The sequence below is a fragment of the Octopus bimaculoides genome, chromosome 2 (genome assembly GCF_046866305.1).
Source record: "Octopus bimaculoides isolate indiv1 chromosome 2, ASM4686630v1, whole genome shotgun sequence".
Taxonomy (NCBI): domain Eukaryota; kingdom Metazoa; phylum Mollusca; class Cephalopoda; order Octopoda; family Octopodidae; genus Octopus; species Octopus bimaculoides.
In genome coordinates, this window is record NC_142929.1 from 109,118,249 (window position 1) to 109,141,963 (window position 23,715).

At 33.8% G+C, this 23,715-nt stretch overlaps 1 protein-coding gene across 1 annotated transcript in view; it reads right to left on the minus strand.

Moving 5' to 3' along the window:
* LOC106880451 (uncharacterized) overlaps positions 1–23,715 on the minus strand; it is a 126,266-nt gene that overhangs the window by 33,191 nt on the left and 69,360 nt on the right. Inside the window, exons 8-21 of the mRNA XM_052978580.2 lie at positions 22,696–22,794; positions 20,464–20,607; positions 20,274–20,369; positions 18,200–18,318; positions 17,041–17,193; positions 11,795–11,809; positions 7,022–7,192; positions 6,058–6,222; positions 5,269–5,383; positions 4,984–5,165; positions 4,707–4,898; positions 1,741–1,901; positions 1,531–1,639; positions 845–1,048 (exon numbers count right to left, since the gene is read on the minus strand). Coding sequence (XP_052834540.2) covers positions 845–1,048; positions 1,531–1,639; positions 1,741–1,901; positions 4,707–4,898; positions 4,984–5,165; positions 5,269–5,383; positions 6,058–6,222; positions 7,022–7,192; positions 11,795–11,809; positions 17,041–17,193; positions 18,200–18,318; positions 20,274–20,369; positions 20,464–20,607; positions 22,696–22,794 — 1,925 coding nt within the window. The remainder of the gene's footprint in view (positions 1–844; positions 1,049–1,530; positions 1,640–1,740; positions 1,902–4,706; positions 4,899–4,983; positions 5,166–5,268; positions 5,384–6,057; positions 6,223–7,021; positions 7,193–11,794; positions 11,810–17,040; positions 17,194–18,199; positions 18,319–20,273; positions 20,370–20,463; positions 20,608–22,695; positions 22,795–23,715) is intronic.

Here is a 23,715-nt window from a genome sequence, read left to right on the forward strand (position 1 = left end):
GTGTGGGTGTATTTGTGTATATACATACACACCCACACCATATTTAATGGTGTATAATAAAAAAAAAAAAAAATCATTTTGGCTCCTATATGTGGAGTTGATGATATCTACATATACTTAGAAATAATACTTAGACTAATTTCAAGGTGAGAGAAACCAACTCTTTTGCAACATTCTCAGATAGACTCATCTCTATTTTTTTTGTGTTTCAATAAACAAACATATAGAACTGCTAATAGCAGAATACTGTCTGGTACATAAATATGCTTAGCATTGCTAATATAAGCTTATTTACCATTTGTCACAAGTTCCCTGTACTGTTTATTCAAAAAGCAATGTTTCATATTGACATGCAGACAGTGGTTAAATATCACATAATTTGGTTTACATGATACAGCAATAAAATGAAAGCAGCATTTTTATAATTCAACTGAGTCAGTCAGTCCTCGAGTGTTTTAAATCCAAGTTTGTCCTCATTAAGAGGGGTGGCCGGATCTACCACAATGCCATAGTAACCACCCTCACACCATCTCACTACCTTGCCCAGTTTTGGGCATCTTCCTTTTCCAAACCAACCCTCTCAATCTCCTCCTCCACTTGTCCCCTTGGTCTACCTTGCTTTCGCACTTCATTTACCTCAAATGCATTTACCCTCCTCAGAACATGCTCTTCATCTCTCCTTAACACATGCTCATACCACCTCACTCCAATCGCCCTTGCCAACCATTCCACCATTCCTCCAGCCCCAGAATTCCCATCAAATCCTCAGTCATCAAACAGCTTTACCCCACACATTTCTTTCATCATTGCTTTCTCTCAATGTTTTCAAAAACTGATAACTTACTTCTTCTGCTTCTGTACACAACTCGGTCTCAGCTTGAAGTTGTTCAGAAAGAATACTTTTCTCTTCTACCAAACTGGCAAATTTACGTTCTAGATCTTCATAATCATATTTTGTTCTTTCATAGCTTTCCTTGATTTTTTTCAGTTCTTCTTCTTTTGCATTCAATTTCTCTTCCTGGTTTGTAACTGAAAGCAATGGCTTCACCTACAACAAAAAAAAAAACAGATTTTAATCCTTTTTGTCTATCATACACAAAGTAATTTTAAACAAATATTTATAAATAGAAGCTTGTCTTGAAACCATGTGGTTTCAGGTTCATTGCACAGTGCAGCAGCACCTTGGGCAAGTATTCACTACAGTCTTGAGCCAACCAATGATTTGTAAATGAATTTGGTAGGTAAGCAGGAACTGCGTTAGTGCACCATGTGTGTAAGAGCATGTGTGTGTACTGTATGCATGTATCTGTGTCTGTCCCCCAATCCACTGCCAGACAACCAGTGTTGGTTTTGTCTACATCTCTGATTTAATGATTCAACAAAAGAAACCAATAGAATGTACGTAAGTACTGGGCTTGATTTGCCTGACTAAACCTTCAAGGCATGACCCAGCATGGCTGCAGTTCAATGACTGAAGCCCATTAACTGCAAAAAAAAAAAAAAAAAGATTAAATAGAAAGGATTATTTACTTTGGTGAAAAGACGCCACCATTGCCAGTTTCTGAGTTTCAAGTAGGCTGAGCAGTTTCTTTGAATAACCCGGATAGCACTGAGCTGCTGCAAGCGTTTGTGATAGTTTCTTGTAAAATAAAATAAAAGTTTTCCATTATAAATCTGTTTACATTCCATAAGTAACTATTATGCACAATGTACAAATTATTTGTAAAAGTTTAAGCTTACCTTCGGGCTAACATTCCCCTTACACTGGCTTGAAATTGGACTATAATGTCAGTTAGTTTAAGATCTCGTTCTTCTTCCAAATGTGCCAATACACCAGCACGGAAGAAAATCTTGCTTTGTCCAATTCGGTAAAGATTGGGATCAAGTTCCAAGGACTCAATCTGTGAATGGAAAGAGATAAAAATTTAGAATTCTTGTGAAGCCCTATACCCAAGACATTAAAAAAAAACATCATAGTATTTCTATTCTTAGTACTCTTTAGTAAAGAGCTACTTTGTTTATAGAGCAAGTATAAAAAGAAAATATTAACATGACAAATTTTCAATTCTTTAAAATATAATAAGCAAACTTAATAAAATGTGTCTACTATGGCACTCCATTGGTTATGATGACGAGGGTTCCAGTTGATCCAATCAATGAAACAGCTTGCTCGTGAAATTAACATGCAAGTGGCTGAGCAGTCCACAGACACGTGTGCCCATAACATAGTTCTCGGGGAAATTCAGCGTGTCACAGAGTGACAAGGCTGACCCCTTTGAAATACAGGTACAACAGAAACAGGAAGAAAGAGTGAGAGAAAGTTGTGGTAAAAGAGTATAGAAGGGTTCGCTAACACCCACTGCCGGAGCTTCGTGGAGCTTTAGGTGTTTTCAGTCAATAAACACTCACAACGCCTGGTCTGGGAATCGAAACCGCGATACTATGACCGCGTGTCTGCTGCCCTACCTACTGGGTATTGCACCTCCACCATAAAATGTGTGGTTAGTGTAGGTCAACACACCCAATGTAATGAAAAAGACATCTCAATTAATGAAAATTATACACGTATAATACAAAAAAGAAAAATAATAATAACCCGTCAGCATTAATGACAAGCAAAGCAAGGGAGAACACTCAAAATTTCAACAACATTTAATTGGGACGTAAACTAGGGAGATTGATCTCTAAAGTAAGACAGTGGTACAGCAAAGTCTAACAACTACCAAATCTGAGAATGTCTTTAGACATATGGTCTTTGTGTGAAAATTGTTTATTGATAGTACAATCTAAAATTGTGACATTGAAAAATTTTCCATAGAGGTGGTTAAGTGCAGTCTAATAATAAGTAGAAAAATTACGCCTGTAATGAGAAGACAAATCTTACTACATTAGGTACTTTATTCTACACTTAATTATACATACTTCGTGCAGAAGGAATCACAGTAAAAATAGCGATTAAAATGAATACGAACTCTTTATCGAACGACAAGGGAGATAATTTAACATGACTAATACCGTCAAGTTTAATTTACAGTAGATTTAAACTGAAAATCATTCATCAGATGGACTGAGAAAAAGTTATTTGGTTTAGAATATCGATCACAATGCTACACAGTAGTACTAGATTAATTGCTTCCTTGCAACTAACTTAGTGCATCACTGAAGTCAAATTGCATTTAATCAAGCACTTTATTAGTGCTGATTTGAATGTAACACCATTTAATATCAGGTCATCCCATAAGTTCTGTCTGATGTTACCTTTTATAAAATTGAATGGAAATTTAATAGTATTTCAGAATGTCTAATGGAATTAAAAACTATTTTTATGCATATGTGTACATTTAAACTAATTAAATATTATTTTACAGAATAATAGAATTAAAATTTCTTTGATTAAGACCCTTTCTAATGTGGAAGTATCCAAAGAGCATTTGAGGTACATAATGCTTTATGAGTACAAAAATGGAAACTCTGCAGCCGAAGCAACTACAAAAATACACTCAGTTTATGGGAAAGAATGCTTGAATGAAAGAATGTGCAGAAGATGGTTTGCAAAATTCAGAAGTAGAGATTTCAGCCTTGAAGATGAAGATCGAACAGGACGTCCAGTTGAGTTTGATAAGCTCCTTGAAGGCATTACTTGAAGAAAATCCTGCATTATCAATTGAAGAATTCGCAATAAAGCTTAGTTCAAACCATACAACTGTTCATCGTCATCTTCAACAACTTGGAAAGGTTCCTAAACTTGGAAAATGGGTGCCTCATGAATTGTCCGAAAGCAACTGCAAATCCCAAGTTAACATCTGCTCTTCTCTCCATTCTCGCAGACTCATTTCACCCTTTTTGGATAGACTCGTGACTGGTGACGAAATGATTCTTCTATCAAAATGTTAAATGTCGTAAACAGTGGCTTGGTAAAAGGGAAAAAGCTCAACCACAACCGAGAAGGGAACTTCATGGGAAACAGGTTCTTCTCTCTATCTGGTGGGATTGCAAAGGAGTAATTCACTTTGAATTGTTACCACCTAGTGCAACAATCAATGCTCAAGTCTACTGTCGGTAATTACAGTGTTTGAACCAAGCTTTGAAGAATTAGTGAATCCAAAAGCATTTACCCTCCATCCTTGTTAAGACAAATAAAAATTAACCACAAACATAAAAACAGCAGCACCATCAATAGCTTCAAAAGCCTCAAATAGAATATGGCAATTCATATCTTCAGTACAGAGGGAAACAAGTGTCAAGTTCAATTGAATCACCCACTTCTGTCACCACACCAGAATCTACTAACAATAATAGCGAAGACAGTGGAAAGTAGCAACATGCTACACTGCAATACACAGTATGGTCTTCTGCTAAGTAACTGGAATAGTGGATCCAGGGACTGGACTCAGTCATTTAGACTATCAAGCTGCTATAGGTTTACTTGTTTAAGACTGACTTACAACTAAATAACTGTAGAAAAATTGTAAAAATAAAATGGTTTTAATTACAAATCAAAATTGAAAATTTGTCACACCTAATTGCCATTTCACAATTACAAATAGACTTAAATACTGTATGTCATAGAAATAGATTCAATTAAACTTAATTTTCAAAATAGTCCGACAGTAATCCAAGAGGCCCAAAACATGGACTTGTTGCTTAGTAATTATGAAGTACTTAACTTCTTTAAACAATAAGGGATTGTGTAAAAGGTTACTTACCATTTTGCCAACAGCTTTTTTGCCATCCATGAAACCTTTTGGAATAGCCATTGGTGTGAGAATCTCGTATCTCTGTCGAAATTCTTGGAACAAAATTCTGTTGGGGAAACCTTGTCTGCAGATACGAATACCTTCAAGAACACCATTACAACGAAGTTGGTCTAACACAAGAAGGGCTTCAATTTTTCCAGGCTAAATATATAAAAAATTAACTGATTACAACAATATTCCTGTCATTTTGGAGAAAATAAATTTCTCAAACTAAAAGGAAACCTACTCTTTTGTCATGGTTTGGAATTATACATCGCACAAAGTTGGGATTGGTGTTTCTTAAAGTAGCCATCAATTTGGCCAGTTGCTCTTTGTAAAGCTGGCTGACAGTACGGAACATTCCTTTACGGGTTCGGGAACCAAATGCAGTTTCGGCAGCCGCTGCAGCTCCCAAACCAACAATTTCAGCTGCAAAAAAAAAAAAAGTTTTAAAAATTAAAAAAATATAAGTACAGGAAGATATTAAGAAATATCAAGAAGTGATATTCAGAATGCAAATAAGTTAACTCACCATCTTTCCAGATTAACTGAATGAAAGGGTCTGATGATGCCTGTAACAAAGCAACTATATTTTCATTTAATGGATCCATATTCTTCATCAACCATTGCTCTGCTGAATAGTCCACCTGGTAATAAAACAATATAAATGATAAACTTTAGTATGAAAATATAAAAAAATATACAATTTTTCTTGAAATTTGCATAACATGTCATCGAGGGATATTTGATCTACATGCAATCAAATTTGACTGACTATGACCAACTACCCAATACCATAGCATCTATTAACACAGGAATGGCTACATTAAGAAGTGTTTCCCCAGCCAATATGGTTTTTGGTTTGATCCCACTGCATAATACCTTAGATAAGTGTTTTCTATTATAGTCTAAAGGTCAACCAAAGCCTTGTGAGTGAATTTGGAAGACAGGAACTGAAAAGAGCCCACTATATGTGTGCTTGTATGTATCAGTGCATGTGTTTGCATATGCATGTGTGTGTTTGTATGCGTTTTTACATTTGTACTTCCCCCAAACAAAAAAAAAAATCACCGAGTTATATGTGATAATGTTACTGCCAAATTGTCACTGACTGTATCTTTGAAGACAGAGAAGAGGCCCCTTACTTGAAAAACAGATAAGCTTAGTGACAAAAAGAGCAGCTGACTATAAAACAGTACCTTATCATAATATATTCTAACCCATGCTAGCATAGTAAAATGGAATGAATGAACAAATGAAAGTATTGACAAATGCAAACATTTTTTTTTTTTTTTCAAATTTAAAAAGCAAAAAAAATTACCTTGCCAGCATAATGCATAAGACTGAAATCAGCATCAGCACGGAAGTCTGGTTTCTCAAATTTGGAATGAGTTACATGGTGCCCAAGAAGTTTGTCAACATAGGTTTTATTGGTAGCTTTAGGGAACCAACATTCTTCATCAAGCAAAGCAAGAATTCCCATAGGCTAAAAGTGTAATGCAAACAAAGAGGATAATATCGGATTAATTAATGAACAAATAGATGTTCTGATAAAAAGTAGATCAAACTATTTGCACTTATTAACTAAAGAATTTTCTAAATTTTTATATCATAAAAAATACATTTCATTCAAGTAAAATGAGGATAACAAAATGGATCTTTTTCAATTTTATGTAGTAGGAGCACATCTATAATTTTTAAAAAAATCCTTTAATCTTGGTCATTTATTTTATAAAGATATTTTAAGCTTTTTGTTAATGAGGTAAAGCGATCAGAAAATTTTTTTTATTCAAATATAAACTGTAATAAAACTCATGTGAAGACATGTGGCTTAGTGGTTAGGGTATTCGGCTTAAGATCGTAAGGTCATGAGTTTGATTCCTGGCAGCTCATTGTGTCCTTGAGCAAGACACTTTACTTCATATTGCTCCAGTCCATTCAGCAAGTAAAAACGAGTTCTATGCCCTGCTGAATCCACCTGAGAACTATGTTAAGGGTGCGCATGTCTGTAGAGAGCTCAATCACTTGCACATTAATTTCATGAGCAGGCTGTTCTGTTGATCAGATCAACAGAAACACTTGTTGCCATAACTGACAGAGACCCAATTGAAACTCATTTGCTTAGCTCTGAATTTAGATGGTTCTACTTGAATTATAAGTTAGTTATGTTAGTCCCACTTTAAACCATCAATAATAATTAAAGTGGAGCTCCAGTTTTTTTTTTTTTATTCTCCTTAGAACATTTCTAATAATCAGTTCATATAAAAACACAACTGTCTACTTACCTTCTCAATAAGGTCAATGGTAGGCTGCAGGTCAAGGCCAAAGTCAATGAACTTCCACTCTATGCCCTCCCTCTGATACTCCTCTTGTTCTAGGATGAACATGGTGTGGTTGAAAAGCTGCTGCAACTTTTCGTTGGTGTAGTTAATACACAGCTGTTCAAAGGAATTCATCTGAAAACCCCAATTTGAAAAATGTGTGAACACTGAGAAATTTAAAAGACAAGTGGTGATAAGCCCATTTTCATGTTAAATACTTTAAGTTACAAACCAAACAAGGTTTTAGTAGTCAAACTGAAGAAAAATAAGATGAAATATATAATAGGTTTCCATTATAAATTTAAAAAGAAAGGAAGGTAAGCTAAATGAGCTAAATTTATTATTGAAAAATATGAACTTAATTAAAAAATTTTCTAGCACTATAGAAGGAAAAGATATTTTGTACAATTTTCACTTTCAAACAATGAAAAATATTGGCTTCACATTTTTATCAAGGTACAGTAACTTCTAACTAGGTAGGAACAACAAATTAGCAATGACTGATGTAATGTTTGAAGGATGAGGGAGATTCTGTTGCTTTTCAAATAAGTTTTGCTTTGTATCAGTGATAAATTTTATAGTTACACATGGTGTGTGTGTGTGTGTGTGTGTGTGTGTGTGTATATATATAATTGTAATAGAATATGCTACTTAATAATGAGAAGATATTAACAATAAAAAGAGAATATTACATTTTCTTCTTTTCTTTTGAATTAAAATTTAAAGAATTAAGATGTCAATCCAATTGGAATTAACAGCATTATCATTAATGCAGAATGAAAGATGACAAGTGAAAGAATCAATCAAAATTTTCTGCATGGTAATTTCTGAAGAATTTCCACCTATCAGTTGATATGTAAAATAAACTTGAGCAGAAATATGCAAGTACATTCCTAATGTGCTTGATTAAGAATGTACATTAATTCACAAAATAAAAAATGTGTCTAAATACAGTACATAATACTTTCAAAGTGTTAAGAGACAGGTTTCATTTAACTTGCAATGAAACAGTAATTTAAAACACAATGCTTCCATTTTAATAAGCCTTACAATGAAAAGTTAGGCTTCAGACATCGAAATGAAAGCAAAGAAACAGACTTCTAAGTAATTACATTTAAAAATAAAAATTATCCAATAGTTGAATAGTTATTTTCTAAATCTATGCAGATTAAAAGTTATAAACATAAAACACGTACATTTATACTGCCTACACAAAGTGAGTCTTTGGATCAGGTTTGTGAAATTATCAATTCCAAATCAAATATGAAAACAATTTTCTGGACATCACTGAGAAGTTAAAAGTATTTTTGAAATAGGGGAAGGAACTTGAATATCCTGAAATTCTAACATGTAGAATACTCATTTATTAGTTAAAATTAATCTTCATTTAAAGATGAAGGAACCTCTCTGTGGTCACATGATCTATTAGAAATTGCAACCAAATCTCCCTCAAACTAACTTATCGTGGATAACGTTGCTCAGGGCACACATTTACAAAAAGAGGTAAAAAAAAGACAGGTAGACAGGAGACAAGATAGTCATTACAGCTTTAATAGCTTTAATGCCTGTGACCATAGATTTGCTTGAATAAGCAGATCTATGGTCAACAACAAATTTTAATCAATATTAAATATTTCCTCTTGAACAATTTTCTTGAATTGCTGCTGGGTTATAGGTATCATGGTTTATAAAATAAAAACGACACTGACAATTCTAATATCATTTGTTCTTATTTCTTGTATCAAATTTTTCATACAAAACTATTCAAACAAATTGATGGCTTCCTGTCAGATTGTATTATCAAAGTGTATGTTGGTAGGTCTCTCTGACCCACATGATCAACTCTACTGTGCCACAGGGTTTAGTTTTGTCTCCCACACACATACTCTCTCTCTCCCCTAAATATGATTTAATTCTAATAATGCCCATTCCTAAGCAGATGATGCAACTCAGCATTGCTCCTTAACCTTCCACACCCAAGTGTTACACATACAGTCTACAGAGTTCACCTCAAACTTACACTAACTCTATGAACAAGGACCTTGAAAATATCTTTAACCCTTTAGTGTTCAGATTACTATGTCAAATGTAATGCTTTTTCATTCACATTGTTTTGAATTAATCCTGCATTATCTTGTAGCTCTGAGAATTTGATGATGTGATGGTTTATTTTGAGGATGTCATTGTAGGATATGAGCGAGAGGCCAGATTTAGATGGTTTGAATATAAAAGAAGTAGAAAATTTGGGCCGGATGTGGCCGGTTTAAATGCTAATGGGTTAAATGTAGTCATGTCAATCTTACCTACAACTGCAAAAAGACACAATCACCATGTTCATCAAGAAACTACCACATCACATCCCATGAACAGCACTGACCTAAGAACTCTTTTGCTGGCTTTAAATGTCAGGTCTCCCCATTACTGAGGATCTCTCCTGGCAAAATGCACATCCTCAACGGTGCAAAGAATGCATCCAAACATTGACCACCCTCTTCAGAATCAGAAAATATCTCATCCTTCAAGAATTACTAATCCTCTACGAAGCTTAGATAAGTTTTACAGTGGAAAACTGCTCCCATATCTGAGACAGTGCTGCCGCTACACACACACACACTGATATCCTTGACAACATTTAAAGAAAGGCTACTTGACTGATTAGCCTGAAGTCATTCACAAACAACAACAGCACACAGAGATGTGCTGCTCCTCACCCCTCTTTCTCTTCCCCTGCTATTACTATTACAATAGCATCTGCTCCTTTCAGCTGGCTGAACTCATGCACCTCTAACTTGTTGAAATCTTTCCAACTCATATTGTGCAACCCCTTTGCATTAACTACAAGTTTTTCCTCCTTAGAATATTGCATTCCTGGAATACCTCTCCAGCACATTTTCTTTTTTCTTTTTAGTATCTGTCAACTTACAACTGTTCAAGAGGAACAGAAATGAAATTAATATTATCATTGTCAAAGGGCCTGCAGAGGACATAGGCACAACACCTCTTCCCCCAGATCAAACCAATAGAAAATAAAAAGAGAGTAAAGAAAAAACAATATTTTCACATTGAGCTTTCTTAATAGCTGTGAGAGGAAATTAAAAACACCTCTGAAATTCAATGAGCCCCATACATAATTTCTGATTATATAATAAAGTTTAAGACACGATCATTACTAAAACTTGTTAAGGTTCAAAGAAATTCTGATCACTTCCAATACAGAGAGTTTAAAATGGAAGAAGAGGGCAAGACCAAAAAGGAAGAGGGATAGGTATTCTGGAAAGTACTTCACAGCATGCAGTTTTGATCAAACCAAAATATTTTCATAAAACCAAGAGAAAGAAACAAAAATTGACAATATTTACACAGTTCTTTTTTATGAATTCTAAAATAATAATAATATATATATTTAGAGGTTCAGAAGAAATTTTCTATGGGAGTGTTGAGTGTCTTATGGTGGTATCCAGTCTGTAAACCTACAACATACAGTGAGTGAAACAAGACTTTTTAGACTCCACAAAGGCTCTATGCAGGTTCAAATGGAATTCTATGAATGAATATACATGCATAGACAGTGTGTGCACATGCAAACATGTCTTGGTAGTGAGTGGACTGTTATGGTGTAAGCCTGGGGATATTTTCATCGAGATCTTGGGTACTAAAATCTTAAAAGATTTCTTGTTATAAAAGGTTAAAAATACCTACTCCTGGGGGAAAAAAACTGATTATTTAAGCACCACAATGAGGATACCACAATGCTTTCTACAAAATAAGCTAAGGGTAAGGTATCTTACACACTCAGACGTTATTATAGTGTTACATTGTTAATGCCTTTGGGAAAGGCACCAACATTGCAACTTTCTATCTCCCTTCCTCTAAAATACGGAACATCATAATATACAAAATTATGATTATTATCAATCATAATTGTAGTTGATTATTATCATTACTATTATTATTGATAGTGATAGGTTCTTTAAATGCTTTTCTTAACAAAACCTATGTAAGAGAACTGTATCTTTTTAAATATATCTATTACACTGGGCAAAAAAAAAAAAAAAAAAAAAAAAAAACCATCACTTGTTTGTTTCTTGAAATAAAGAGATATTCCTCAATAAGATACTTTTTTTAAAACTTCATATACCAGATCTAGATGAGCCATATTTGTGTGGGTGTAAAGATAATGCTATGCATTTTCTTTGGTTTTAAAACAAACAAAAAAATTTAGAGTTGAAGTAAAAAATAAGGTAAAATTTGAAAAGAATGAAATAAATCTGAAAAAATGAAATGAAAAGTCTTTTTAATAAACTTCTACTCTTTGTTTAAGGATTGAAAAAAATGACATCTTGCAAAATGAAAGCATGTCAGTGTCAGAGATAACATAATGCAGCATTATCTTTTGGAGAAGGCAGAACTATTTTATATTACTGTGACAGCATTGGACAATGATATCATCAGTGCAAGAAGGAAGGATTTTTTTTTTGACTATAACAAAATTCAAAATAAGCAAATTTCTCTCTGTTCAGGGACCAATATGAATTGTAAGATATAAAGGCCCACTGAAAACTAGAACATAAACCAAGCAACTAGGATTGCATTTAGTTATTTTACTACAAAAATTAAGAATAAATGAGTCATGCAACAAAAAATTAAAAGAAAGAAAAAAATTAATGAAGAGGTTAAGAAAGCTTGGTGTGTGGCAATGGCAGCCACAGGTAACAAGAAAACCAGAGAGTTGGTTACCTTCCCATCAGAGTTCTGCAGCAGAGTAGAAGGCAAAAAAAAGTTTAAGAAAAATATAAAATAAATTTCAGTAAGAAAAGGGGAATGAAATATGGTATGAGGTTTCAAGATTAAGTCACAGATTGCTGTGCCTATGGGTTGAAATAGGATTGTTCTTAGTACAGCCCTAAACTCTTAAACAATGTATTTGGAATATTATGGCCAACTACAGAAACTTTGCTTCAGATTAGAAAATTCAATAAATATAGAGTTTGAATTTCTAAGATAATTACATTATTAAGCACGGTCAAAATTATTGTTTGATCTATAGCAGTTAGTCACTATGTGCTTCAATATTATTTTCTATTGGTGGGAAAATTAGTTGCATGTATAATCAGTACATGCAATCACCTCTAGTCACTATGAAGTAGGACTGGACTTGAAAATGTCAAACAAGTTACCATCATCATGTTAATCATAGCCAAGTCTGTTGTGGGTGATTTCATAGACAGGACAATGACTACTCAAGATATTATTTGTCACTTCATCAGCAGTCATAAATTTGTTCATGGACTATGCATGGACTCATTTGTATATGGAATGTGGCAGGCATCCAGCAGTTTCTTGTGATCATGTTTGAGTTTTTTTTAACCCATAACAGCAAAAACTTGTCCTTATACTATGTTAAAAACCTTCAATGACTTTTGGCTTTTGATACTTCTTCAGGTCACAGTAAACAGATCACTAAATGATGTGTGAGCAAATAATTTTCCCACAAACAAAAAAATAAATTTCGAGGACAATTAATAATCTGACTTCATAATTAAGATATAATTTCTTTCCTTGGTGATCTCTACATCTCTTTTATTGTAGAAAAAAAATAAAAAACATTCCAATTGGAACAGTCCATTTTATATTTTGCCAGGTTTCAAATCATGTAGCTATTAGTAAATTCTTATCTGATGGAAAAAAAAAAATCTTAGACTTTAAACAATTAGCTAATTAACTGGTAAATCATTTTAAAATTATTACATTTTATATAGAAATTTTTAAAATGATATTTCTAGAAACTAAATTATGAATTTTAATCCAGGTTTGAATCCATAAAGTTCACAACCAACTAGAGTGATAAATGTCAGTTTTTAAATATTAATAAAAATGGTGCATTTTTGTTGGTCACTATCATTAACGCCAAATCAATTTATCCAAAATCAACTTTGAGAAGAAAAAAAAAAAAATTTTTTTAAATCAATACCAAATTTATCAAATTTGATGAAAAAAAAGAAAAGAAATAAAATGAAATTTAAAGTTTAATTGAAAGAGGACTGAATGTACATCTAAACAGAACAAAAAAAAAAGAAAAGAAAAAAAAGAAAGTATATATTTTAAGTTTATCACATAATACTTCTGATATAAAGTTCTAACATTCCAGCATAATATCATAAATTAGTAGAATTACAGTATCAAAAAAGTTAAATCAGCAATCTCTTAATCTACCCAAGTGTGCAGCAATCTGGACATTGATGCAGTCAATTCCTTCAATAAGTGATTACCATAAATTGATTAAGCAATAACTGGGGGGGGGGGGTTTAAAGTTATTTCCACCATGGACTAAACTTGTAAATGTTATTTTGTGCAAAAAGAAATTCAAGGTGACCAAAAGAGAAGATTATTCATCCAATATGATTTTTTAATGTTTAAGACTGTAAACTCCCTTTCAACTGCTTTTAAATATGCTGTGGTGAAGATTATGTTGAAAAATGTAAGCTAATAATTATAGGGATAATTCAAGTTAAGAAATTATTAGATGTATAATCAAGTATTATCACTGAAAAGATTGTGTGGGGATAGCAGGGAACCATGCAGCTGTGTGTGTGTATGTGAAGACAGAAAAATTTGAGCAAAATTGAAAGTCAACAGAAACCATAACTGCGATTAAAAAAAGCTTGTTATTTGTATATTTTCAAGGCTTCTTCAGAAATAAAAGCCAAAGTAAACAGCAATTGGGAAACATGTAGAAAATATATTTCTTTCTGTTTAAAAAAAATAAGCAACTGCACAATTGCACAAAATTACAAATGATTATGTTAATAGAAACAAAATATGTAAATATTAACAGAATACATATATTCATTATATTAAATTCTTCAAAGGTGTTAAACGTAAGACAATTTAACCTAAATATCAAGAACAAACATGAAGAAGTGAACATTTTTATTTTCTTAAAATGCAATTATAAGAATAAATTTTAAAAACAAATTTAAAAGGCTTATAGGTGTGTAGTAAAAATACTAAATATTTTCAAAATAATTTTATTTCCAAATTAAATAACATTAATTTAAGTGTACCAAAATCTCAAATGTTCCCAATGATTCTTAGAGTTGAAATTATTTTAATGGTAGCTCACACATCCCAACTAATAGAAAAAAAATAATCAAATGTTATATTCTGACAGCCTTCAAGACAAATTGGGAGGGGAGAGCCAGTAATCACTAGGAAACTGGTCATCGTGAAAAGACATTTCAATACTAACACAAATTGATACAGCTACCTAGAAAGAAACTTTTTTTTTTATCAACCATTTTCTCTTGTTCCTTTTTATCTTTAATTCTAAAGTCCTAATTAGCCATTTGTTTCAAAGGTACAAGTTCGAAAATGTATTAATGTGAGCAAATATTAACAACTATGAGGAAATAAGTGTCTGAGCTTTTGAGATCAACAATTGAATTCTCGCATAAAGATCAGCTTATAACAAATATTCAATAGAAGGGGAAGCAATGATAACAGATTACCTAATTATAAACTTGGCACATTGGAAACTAATTAAATGAAATAATACCCACATACTATAGTATGGTATCATATAGGGCAATTTACCAAATACATACAACAGAAAACAAATATTACAGAGATTGAAATAAACACAAAAAATTCACCAAATAAATTTCTTTACGAAAAAGTTCTATTTGCACTTCATCTGGGCAGTACTGAAGTTCTTTCAAATGAATCGTAATATATTAACATACTTCACCACTAATTTTTTGATTTTGATTTTGTTAATGTCAATTTTTATGGTTCAATACTTTTCCCAAAACTAATCAATCATCTACGCTGAAAGTATTTTGCTTTATAAAACATTACTATACAATTTAGCATGATTGGAATTTAAGACATTTGGGTCAGCAACTCAACTTTTGTGCTGATATTTTATTGCTGTAGCTTTGATCAAATATTTAAGAGTAACCAATGCTAACATTTACTGCACAGGACATGAAAAGAAACTAGTCAGGACATTATGTCAAATTTCATGAATAGCTTTCTTGCCATAGGCATTTCAACTATACTATAATGTCTGTCTTATAAAATATTAGGTTGTTTCAGATGAAATGTCGCATTTGAAAGGTAACAATAAAATGTTTCAGAAGTGTTAGAGAACTGATTTATCTAATCAAAGTAGGATCCATTTTCATTTATGACGTTTACCCAATATTTCTCTATGTCATATATTCCATCTTTTAAAAAAAAAAAATCATCTTTTTACTGTGATAAACTGTCCGAATGCTTCAATTATCTCTTCTCTATTTAAAAATGTTTTATTTCTTATGAAAAGCTCAAAATGCTTAAACAAGTGATGATCAGTAGGAGAGATATCATGGGAATAGAGAGGATGTTGCAAAATCTCCTAATTCAGGCTTTGCAACTTTTGGACCATAGCTTGAGGAGTATAAGGACGTGCAATGTTGTGGAGCAAAATTGGGCCATCTCCATTCACTAGTCTGGGTTACTTCTTTTTCAAATTCTCAAGCATACAATCAAATTCCTGGCAATACAATGATGCTGCTACCATTTTTGCTTGTTGCAAAAATGAATAACTCCCTTCGTAGACCACCATACAGTGGCCACTAACTTTTTAGGGTGCAATGGTGGATTTGGGTAGTGTTTAGGTGACTCTCCTGCATCTAATCGCTGTCCTGTTCTCTTGCTGTTGTCAAACAGTATCCATTTTTCATCACAAGTAATGATATGATGCAAAAATGGTCTTTTTCCAGTTGAGATAAGGAGCACACTTCGAGGCATCTGTTTTTTTTTTATTTCGTTCAGTTGATGTGGAACAAACCTATCCGTTTTCCAATGTTTTACAGGTGTCCAAAAACAGTTGTGTGAGATGTTCGGAGCTCTGATGAAAGTTTTCAAACCTTTGTTCTTGGATTTTGTTCAACCAAAGCATTTAACCCATCATGCCAAATAACTGATTTTGGCCTACCTCATGGTTTATTTTCCTGAATGAGAGCTTTGGTTATCATCTTGAACAAGAGCTTTGGAACCATCTCTGAACAGTTCTGATGTCAACAAAACCCTTACCAAAGGCCCGCTTGATATTCCATAGAGCTCCTGTGCTAGAGTGACCCAGTTTGTACTCATACGAAAAAAAATCACTCAACATAGTTTGGTTGTTAACATTTTCATAAAGTCTGTGGGTACGAATTTTGTATACCAATATTGTTGGGAAAGAAAAAGAGGTCATGATTAAATGCAAGGTATACATAATTGAGTTTTTAAATGATTGAAATAACAAGTAATTAGAAATGCGACATTTCATGTGAAACAACCTAATATATGGTTTTCCAGCTACACTGAACAGATCCAGCAGTTATAGAGATCCTTTGCTACTGAGTTATGTATAGAGTGTTAGCCAAAGATCACAACCCATGAACCTGTTTGATTGATAATAACTGTTTTTATTGTTTTGAGTTGTTAGCTGTAAGGAAAGCATCCAAAATACCTGCCCTAACAAAATACAAATTTTCAGTCATCACCTACTCCTGAATTTAGGGAAAATAATTAACATCAGTTAATGTCCGTCTTCCATGCTGACATGAGTTTGATAGGATCCAACAACTTGAAGAGCTGTATTGAGCTCCAATTTTGGCACAATTCCTCTGACTGGATGCTCTTCCTAAAACCAACCACTTTATAGAGTGTACTGAGTGCTTTCTTTTTTCATAACACCAGAACTAGTGAAGTTACAAACTATCTCAAGACAAATAAAAAGACCTCTCAACTAATTGGGGTTTTAGTAGAGAGAGAGGTGGTTTTATGCAGGTGTTTAAAAAGATGAAACATGAATTCATATCCTGTAATACAACTAGCATTACTTGGAAACAAAATTTAATGTTGATTTCTAAGTTTTAAGAAGTCAAAAATAAATAAAAACCATTTAACTTTGAAACCTAAGAAAAATAAATGGGAAAAAACAAATCTTTTACCTTGAAAATCTCGAATCCAGCTATATCCAAAATACCAATGAAAGAGGCACCTTGGCGTTTAGTCCGGTCCAAAGATTTGTTTATGCGAGTAACTAGCCATTTGAACATCCGTTCATAACAGGCCTTGGAGATTGCTTCAACTGAAAATTCAACCTATCAAGAAAAGAAAATATTCTAATATATAAAATACACAGCTCAAACCCCAAAACCAACATTTTGTTACATATTCATATGGTTTACCAGCAAAAACATGATCAACTAGGAATATGCACAGATACGACTTACATAATATTAAACATAAGTAACATGTGATCTTGTGTCTGCACAAGATTAATTTCATTAGTTTGTGGCACTTGTTGTTGATGAACTTTGAGGTGTTTATAAAGACCAGGATTGGTCTTGCATGCCTTGTTGCAGACCAGACATATAGAGGAGCCTAGATGAGCCAGCGATGCTGTCACACAATCGACTTGTGCCCACTGATTCTCATGAGTCTTTGGGTAGCCTGGTTTGTTGAGGAGGACATGTTGCTGAATATTACAGTTTCAGTTATCTGTATTACTGACGTCTGCCAGTTCTCCTTTCCTTAGAGCTCTCTTTAGTTTTGCATGCACCATTCTTTCTTTATCCAACATTTTACATACTGACATAATGTCAGTTCTTTAATTTGACTGATCCAGTGCTTCCTCTTCTCAATGATGTAAATCAATTCTCATATCCTTCAGGTTCTCCTTGATGCAGAAAATGAAGGGAAGAGGGTTGGCAAGGTTGTTAGAACAATGGCGAGATTACTTTGTGGTAATCATTCTGGCTCTTCAGTCAACACTGCTCTTCATCTCAAGGTCAATAAATAAAGCACCAGTCTTGCACTGGAGTCAATTCTTCTCTTTCTCTCATACTTAGTCTATGTCTGCCTTTCGATCTTCTGGAAAAAAAATTGGCTGTGATAAAATTGCAAGATGAATTAACTTCACCAGGTCTAAAAATGCTGAAGAGATGTACGTCATGACGGCACCCCTACAATTGCATCAAGGACTTGAGGGCCCAAGGCAAGGCAATATACATATATACATGTGTGTGTGTGTATTATGATTGTTTGAGCATAATCCCATTAATTCAACAAATTGAAACAACAAAAATAAATACATAAGTAACTTGCCTGTTCTTTAGTCTGAGCTTTGTTAACATGATCCCGACCAACTTTCAGTTTGGGTCGAAGGAAAGCCTGGGTCATAGCAGTAACATGAAGTCCTAGCAAGTGACAGATCTTCTGAGCAACTGTCAAAATATAGAAAAAAAAAAAAAAATTATCTCAACATGATCCTATCAAAATTATGTGCATGTTAGAGTGTCCATTAGAGAGAGAGAAAGAGCGAAAGAAAGAGAGAGAGAAAGAGAGAGCGAAAGAAAGAGAGAGAGAAAGAGAGAGCAAAAGAAAGAGAGAGAGAAAGAAAGAGAGAGAGAGAGAAAGAAAGAGAGAGAGAGAGAAAGAGAGAGAGAGAGAAAGAGAGAGCGAAAGAAAGAGAGAGAGAGAGAAAGAGAGAGCGAAAGAAAGAGAGAGAGAAAGAGAGAGAGAAAGAGAGAGCGAAAGAAAGAGAGAGAGAAAGAGAGAGCGAAAGAAAGAGAGAGCGAAAGAAAGAGAGAGAGAAAGAGAGAGCGAAAGAGAGAGAGAAAGAGAGAGATCAGATGTGAATAGACAAGGCTTTGGCCTCTGAAAGAAAAAAGATTTATCTAAGTGAACAATAAATGCTGAATTAAACTATTATTCTCTACAAAACTAGCTGTTTCCTGAAAATATCCCTAATATTGACACAGTGATGTGCATCTAATCTGGTAATGCCACCTAGAACTTCAATTATATTTTGCAAAGCTGGAGCTTCCCTGCATGTGCCATGTAAAAAAGCATCCAGTCCACTTTGTAAAGTGGTTGGTGTTAGGGAAGACATCCAACCATAAAACCCATGCCGAAACAGACAGTGGAGCTTGGTGCAGTCCACTGGCCTCTCAGTACTTGTCAAACTGTCCAAACTATGCCAGTATGGGAGACAGACATTAAATCATGAAGATGAAGTAAGAACTAAGTGTATCTTCTTAGCAGAACCAATTGGAGAAATGCCATTAGAGTGAGGTGTTACAAAAGAAATAGGGTAAATTTTTTCCATTCCACTCATCAAGCAATCTTGTGGTGATGCAAACAGCTTAGACAATTTACATCAAGGATTTCTGCAACATTATTCATGCTGTCAAAATGACAACACTTATTAATGGCACATCCAATGTGTGTGTGTGTGTGTGTGTGTGTGTGTGTGTGTGTGCGCACGTGTGAATTTCCATTTACCATCAAAATGTTAAGCATTTTGTTTTCAATTATATTTCTTTCTTTTTTTTTTTAACATCTTCATCTGCCATTCACTCCCTCTCGGTTTGTTTCAGTCTCCTTCTACCAGCATGGCTTCAAAAACAAAAACACATAAATTATTACATGTAATAAGGAGTTGTTGGATCAAAGCCCAACTGTCCTTCTCCTGAAAAAGATGCTGCTTTTATTCTAAACAGAGTTTTGAACTCGGCACTGTGAGCAAAGAAAACACTTTTACATTGGTATTTAGAAATAGTTGAACTTGGCCTTTAAGAGTTAAATGTCTTAGCCCTAAATCCATCAGATATCACATGCATAGTTATCCAGTACTTGGGCACTCACATTTGTAAAAAATTTTAAATAAGGTAATTAAGAGTGGAAAAGAAAATGCAGGACCTTGCTTGGATATGGTTTCAAAGACATAAAACTTTCAGGAAAGAAATGTCAGAGGGTCAGGAAATGAAATCATTCAAAACAACGCTTATCCTCTACATCACTGTCCATATAAACCGAAGGAGCGGGGGGAGCTTCCTAGGTATGAAGATAGATTTTAACAGAAAAATCACTCAACTGAATACATCATGGAACATTATTTCCATATGCTTCTACAACATTAAAATATCTCTGATACCACAGAAACTTTATACTATACTTTACCTTGAAGCATGAGCCCTGCAGCACTAAAACTATTTTTCACTGATTACATTCAGCTAACACTTCATATTGAAGGAAATGGGACTATTACAGCAAGTAATTTGTTCAGATTAGCATATTTAATAACACAGTCCTTAATGAACAAATAAAACACATAACTCCATACATGTTCTCAAAAGAGCTTTTTTAGTGAATGTTTTGCAAAAAAACTTAACAGTACCTGTGTTGTCTGGAAGTGTGGCCTGATCTGAATTTCTCTCCTGTTTGAAAACAAGGTTTCCAAACAAAAGGACTGCCGAAATTACTCTGAAAATTCCTGCAACAGAGAGATGGGTAAAAAAAATTAGGTGTTAGGTATTAAAATTTAATAAAAATTCATTAATATCCCTATGAGTATTAACAACAATTACCATTCACATCATCAGGTGAAAGACCCATCACAAGCATGGATTCTGATGTTTGGTTGAATTCAGCAACATCATCTACTCCATTGACTGGCATGGAACCATGGGAAAGGTAGCGGTATGATTTAGCATCTTCCAAGAGAAAGTCATCTGAAAAATATTGAATTAAATCTTTAAATTCATTCTGAATTATAGATATTTATTGCAAAAAGGTTACATAAGAAAATTATTGCTATAAAGTTTGCTTCATTTCTGTATTAATACATAAGCAAAAAGACACAGCTTAAAAATAATTTTTTCACTTGTTTCTCAAGATTGTTAGATCAATCTTTTCCAACACAGCTCTTGTTGTAGCCAAGTGTCAAACTTTATAACTTCTTCCTATATCTCTCTCTCCCACAAGTCCCTTCCATTTGGGTCCTTCTTTATCCAACTGGCATTCTCCATTTGTGTCCCATGTCTAGACAAACACGATCTTTTCTCTTGCATGATAGAATTAATTCCTTTTATGCTTTTCTTCCTCTCAGCTCATTTCTGCATAGTTGTTCATGCATATTAACACATCCAGTAGAGTATGCTTGTCTCATTCAATGCCCATGCTTCACAAAAGTACACATACATCAAATAAAGCTAGCAGAGGCAATGGCTCCTTGCACTTTCCTGTTCTTACTCTGCTTTTGGAACAATCACCTCCACTGCTAATTAGGTTACCAAGGTAACAGAAGCTATCAATCATTTCTAGGAGGCCTTCCACATATTTGAAATAATTTCATAGGTACACTATTGTTAATACTCTTGTGCATCTGCTACAAATGAAGTCACACTATTCTGTCAATCTGCCAGTGATCCCATCATAGCTCTTGTGCACCAACAGTTTACAAATGTATGCAATTTCTACTTAGATCCTTTACATACATTTAGCAAGATGGCAGTAGAGTTTTCACAATGGATACACATTATAGAATTCCTACCTTCATCTTTTATGTATATTGAGCAGATGATGGTGAAGTTCTGTATTTTTTCCAACTAAATATGACTTCTACGCTTGAAGCCTCTTGGTTGTAGGGTCTGCTTCCATGTTTGGAAATTTTCCTCTAATTCATTACTTGGTCAACAACTAAATTGTCAACATACATGGGTTATTATATACAACCAGTCATAAACTTTTCTGCTTCAGCTTAAAAAACTATAATAAACATCAGTAGTGAGAACAGAGTTCTGATGGTTAACTTGCTGTACACTAAAGGCTCTCACTTTGTTGATAGCACTCCAGTACATGGTTTACATGGTTCTCACAAGTCACTCATCTACAACCATAAAACTACAGAACAAGAAGCCCTTAAGTGCTAGATATGGTAGCTTACACAGGCTAAGAACTTCTTTTGTCGTCTCCTCAATAAAAAGAGAGTATTGGTGGCATATTTTCTTAGAACAAACTTAAAAAACTTTTCATGTAAGTTAATTTATTTTCTAATTAACTGTGCTGTAATTTATTTTCATAACTTGGCTCATCAATCTAATAACTCTGTAGTTATTTCCTAGAACATCTTTACTACTGTAGCAATTGACAACAACGGTGCTATATCAGTCTTTAGAGATGATGCTATCTGATTTAGCTATTATGTATCGTACTTCACCACCAAATATTTTCAGCATTACAGAGATTATTTCTGATAGCTGAGCTGCTTTTCCTACCTTCATATTCTTAATGGTCCTTTTAACCACATAGATGATCCCTATTTTGGGTCTAATTCAGATAGTGCTCTTTTCTACACATTTTCATTCAACAACCTCTCATTATTTAACAAAGTAATCCGGCATGCTGGGCAAAATGCTTAGTGGCATTTTTTCTGTCTTTACATTGTGAGTTCAAATGCCGTTGGGGTAGACTGTGTTTCATCCCTTTTCAGGATCACTAAAATAAGTACCAGTTGAGCACTGGGCCAATGTATTTGACTTACCCACTCTTTTGAAATTGCTGGCCTTGTGCCAAAATTTGAAACCATTATTTAACAAAGTACACTTCAAGTATAATGTACAGATGGAAAACAAATAATTTGTATCTAACCACACTTTAAGACTCTAGTTCCTATATATTATGCATCAAATGAGGCATTATATATGAATTCCCACCACTATGCCAATTCAAATTCTGTAGCAAAAATAAAATTGAACAAATTGAAATATGGGTGGCTGCTTGAGGAATAGAAAAAAATTATAATCAAAAATACAAATCACTTTTTTGAGCAGCTGAGGCTCCAGAAAGGAATTGGTAAAAGATGTGGAAACTACGTTCCCCTTCTGCTTGACGGACAGCTCTTGATTTTTCCAAAAGATCTATACAGTTATTAAGGAAATTCATTGCATAATGGATTTACTGAATACAACTGGGTGATAGTAGGATTAAATTTTTAGAGAAAATTTAAAGAAAGTTTTTATAATTACTACACATATCCAATAAGAACTGAAGTAGAATAAATATAACATAAAGGTCATCCATTGAAGAAATGTTAGCATTCTACCTGTGGCTATTTTGTTTTCATTATAAACATGCTAACATCTAGCTCCCATTTTGAACACGCTAAAAAGAATTTGAAGAAAATATGATTGCGACACTGAGTTGCCAGAAGAGGACCCCCTTACTGGTAAAATTTAAAACTACACATGAAGAGTGATATAGTTGGATAGGTTAGTGTGCTGTGGAAGAGACAAGGATATTGACATGAAACCCCTCATTCCTTCACAGCAGACAAATTTATGAACGTCACTAATTTTTGTAATGCAGACTGCTACTAGTTTCCTAATTATCTTCTTTTTCTGTGATATCATTTTAAGGCAATAAATGAATTCATTAAAGCGTTGGATAGAATGCTTTGTAACATTTGTCCCAATTCTCCACACTCAGGGTTCAAATCCCAAATCACTTTGCTTTTTATCCTCTAGAGGTTATTAAAATAAGGGCCAATCCAGGGCAGTGCATTGGCAGATGTTCAAGAACATTGGACTGGATACATTGCAATGCATGTCTCCATCACTACATTCCAAGTTGAAATCCTGCCATAGTCTACATAGGTGGGAGATTTATCCATCAAATGATATAACACCACCACCTAGCAGCTCCAAAGACTTTTTATTTATTTATTATTATTTTTTTTGGGGGGGGGGCCTCAATTGCAAGCTTCTGAATTAGGTCTTCGGTTTGATGATACCTCCCTCACGCCTAGCAAAATATCATGGGCACTGCCTTCCCTTTTGACT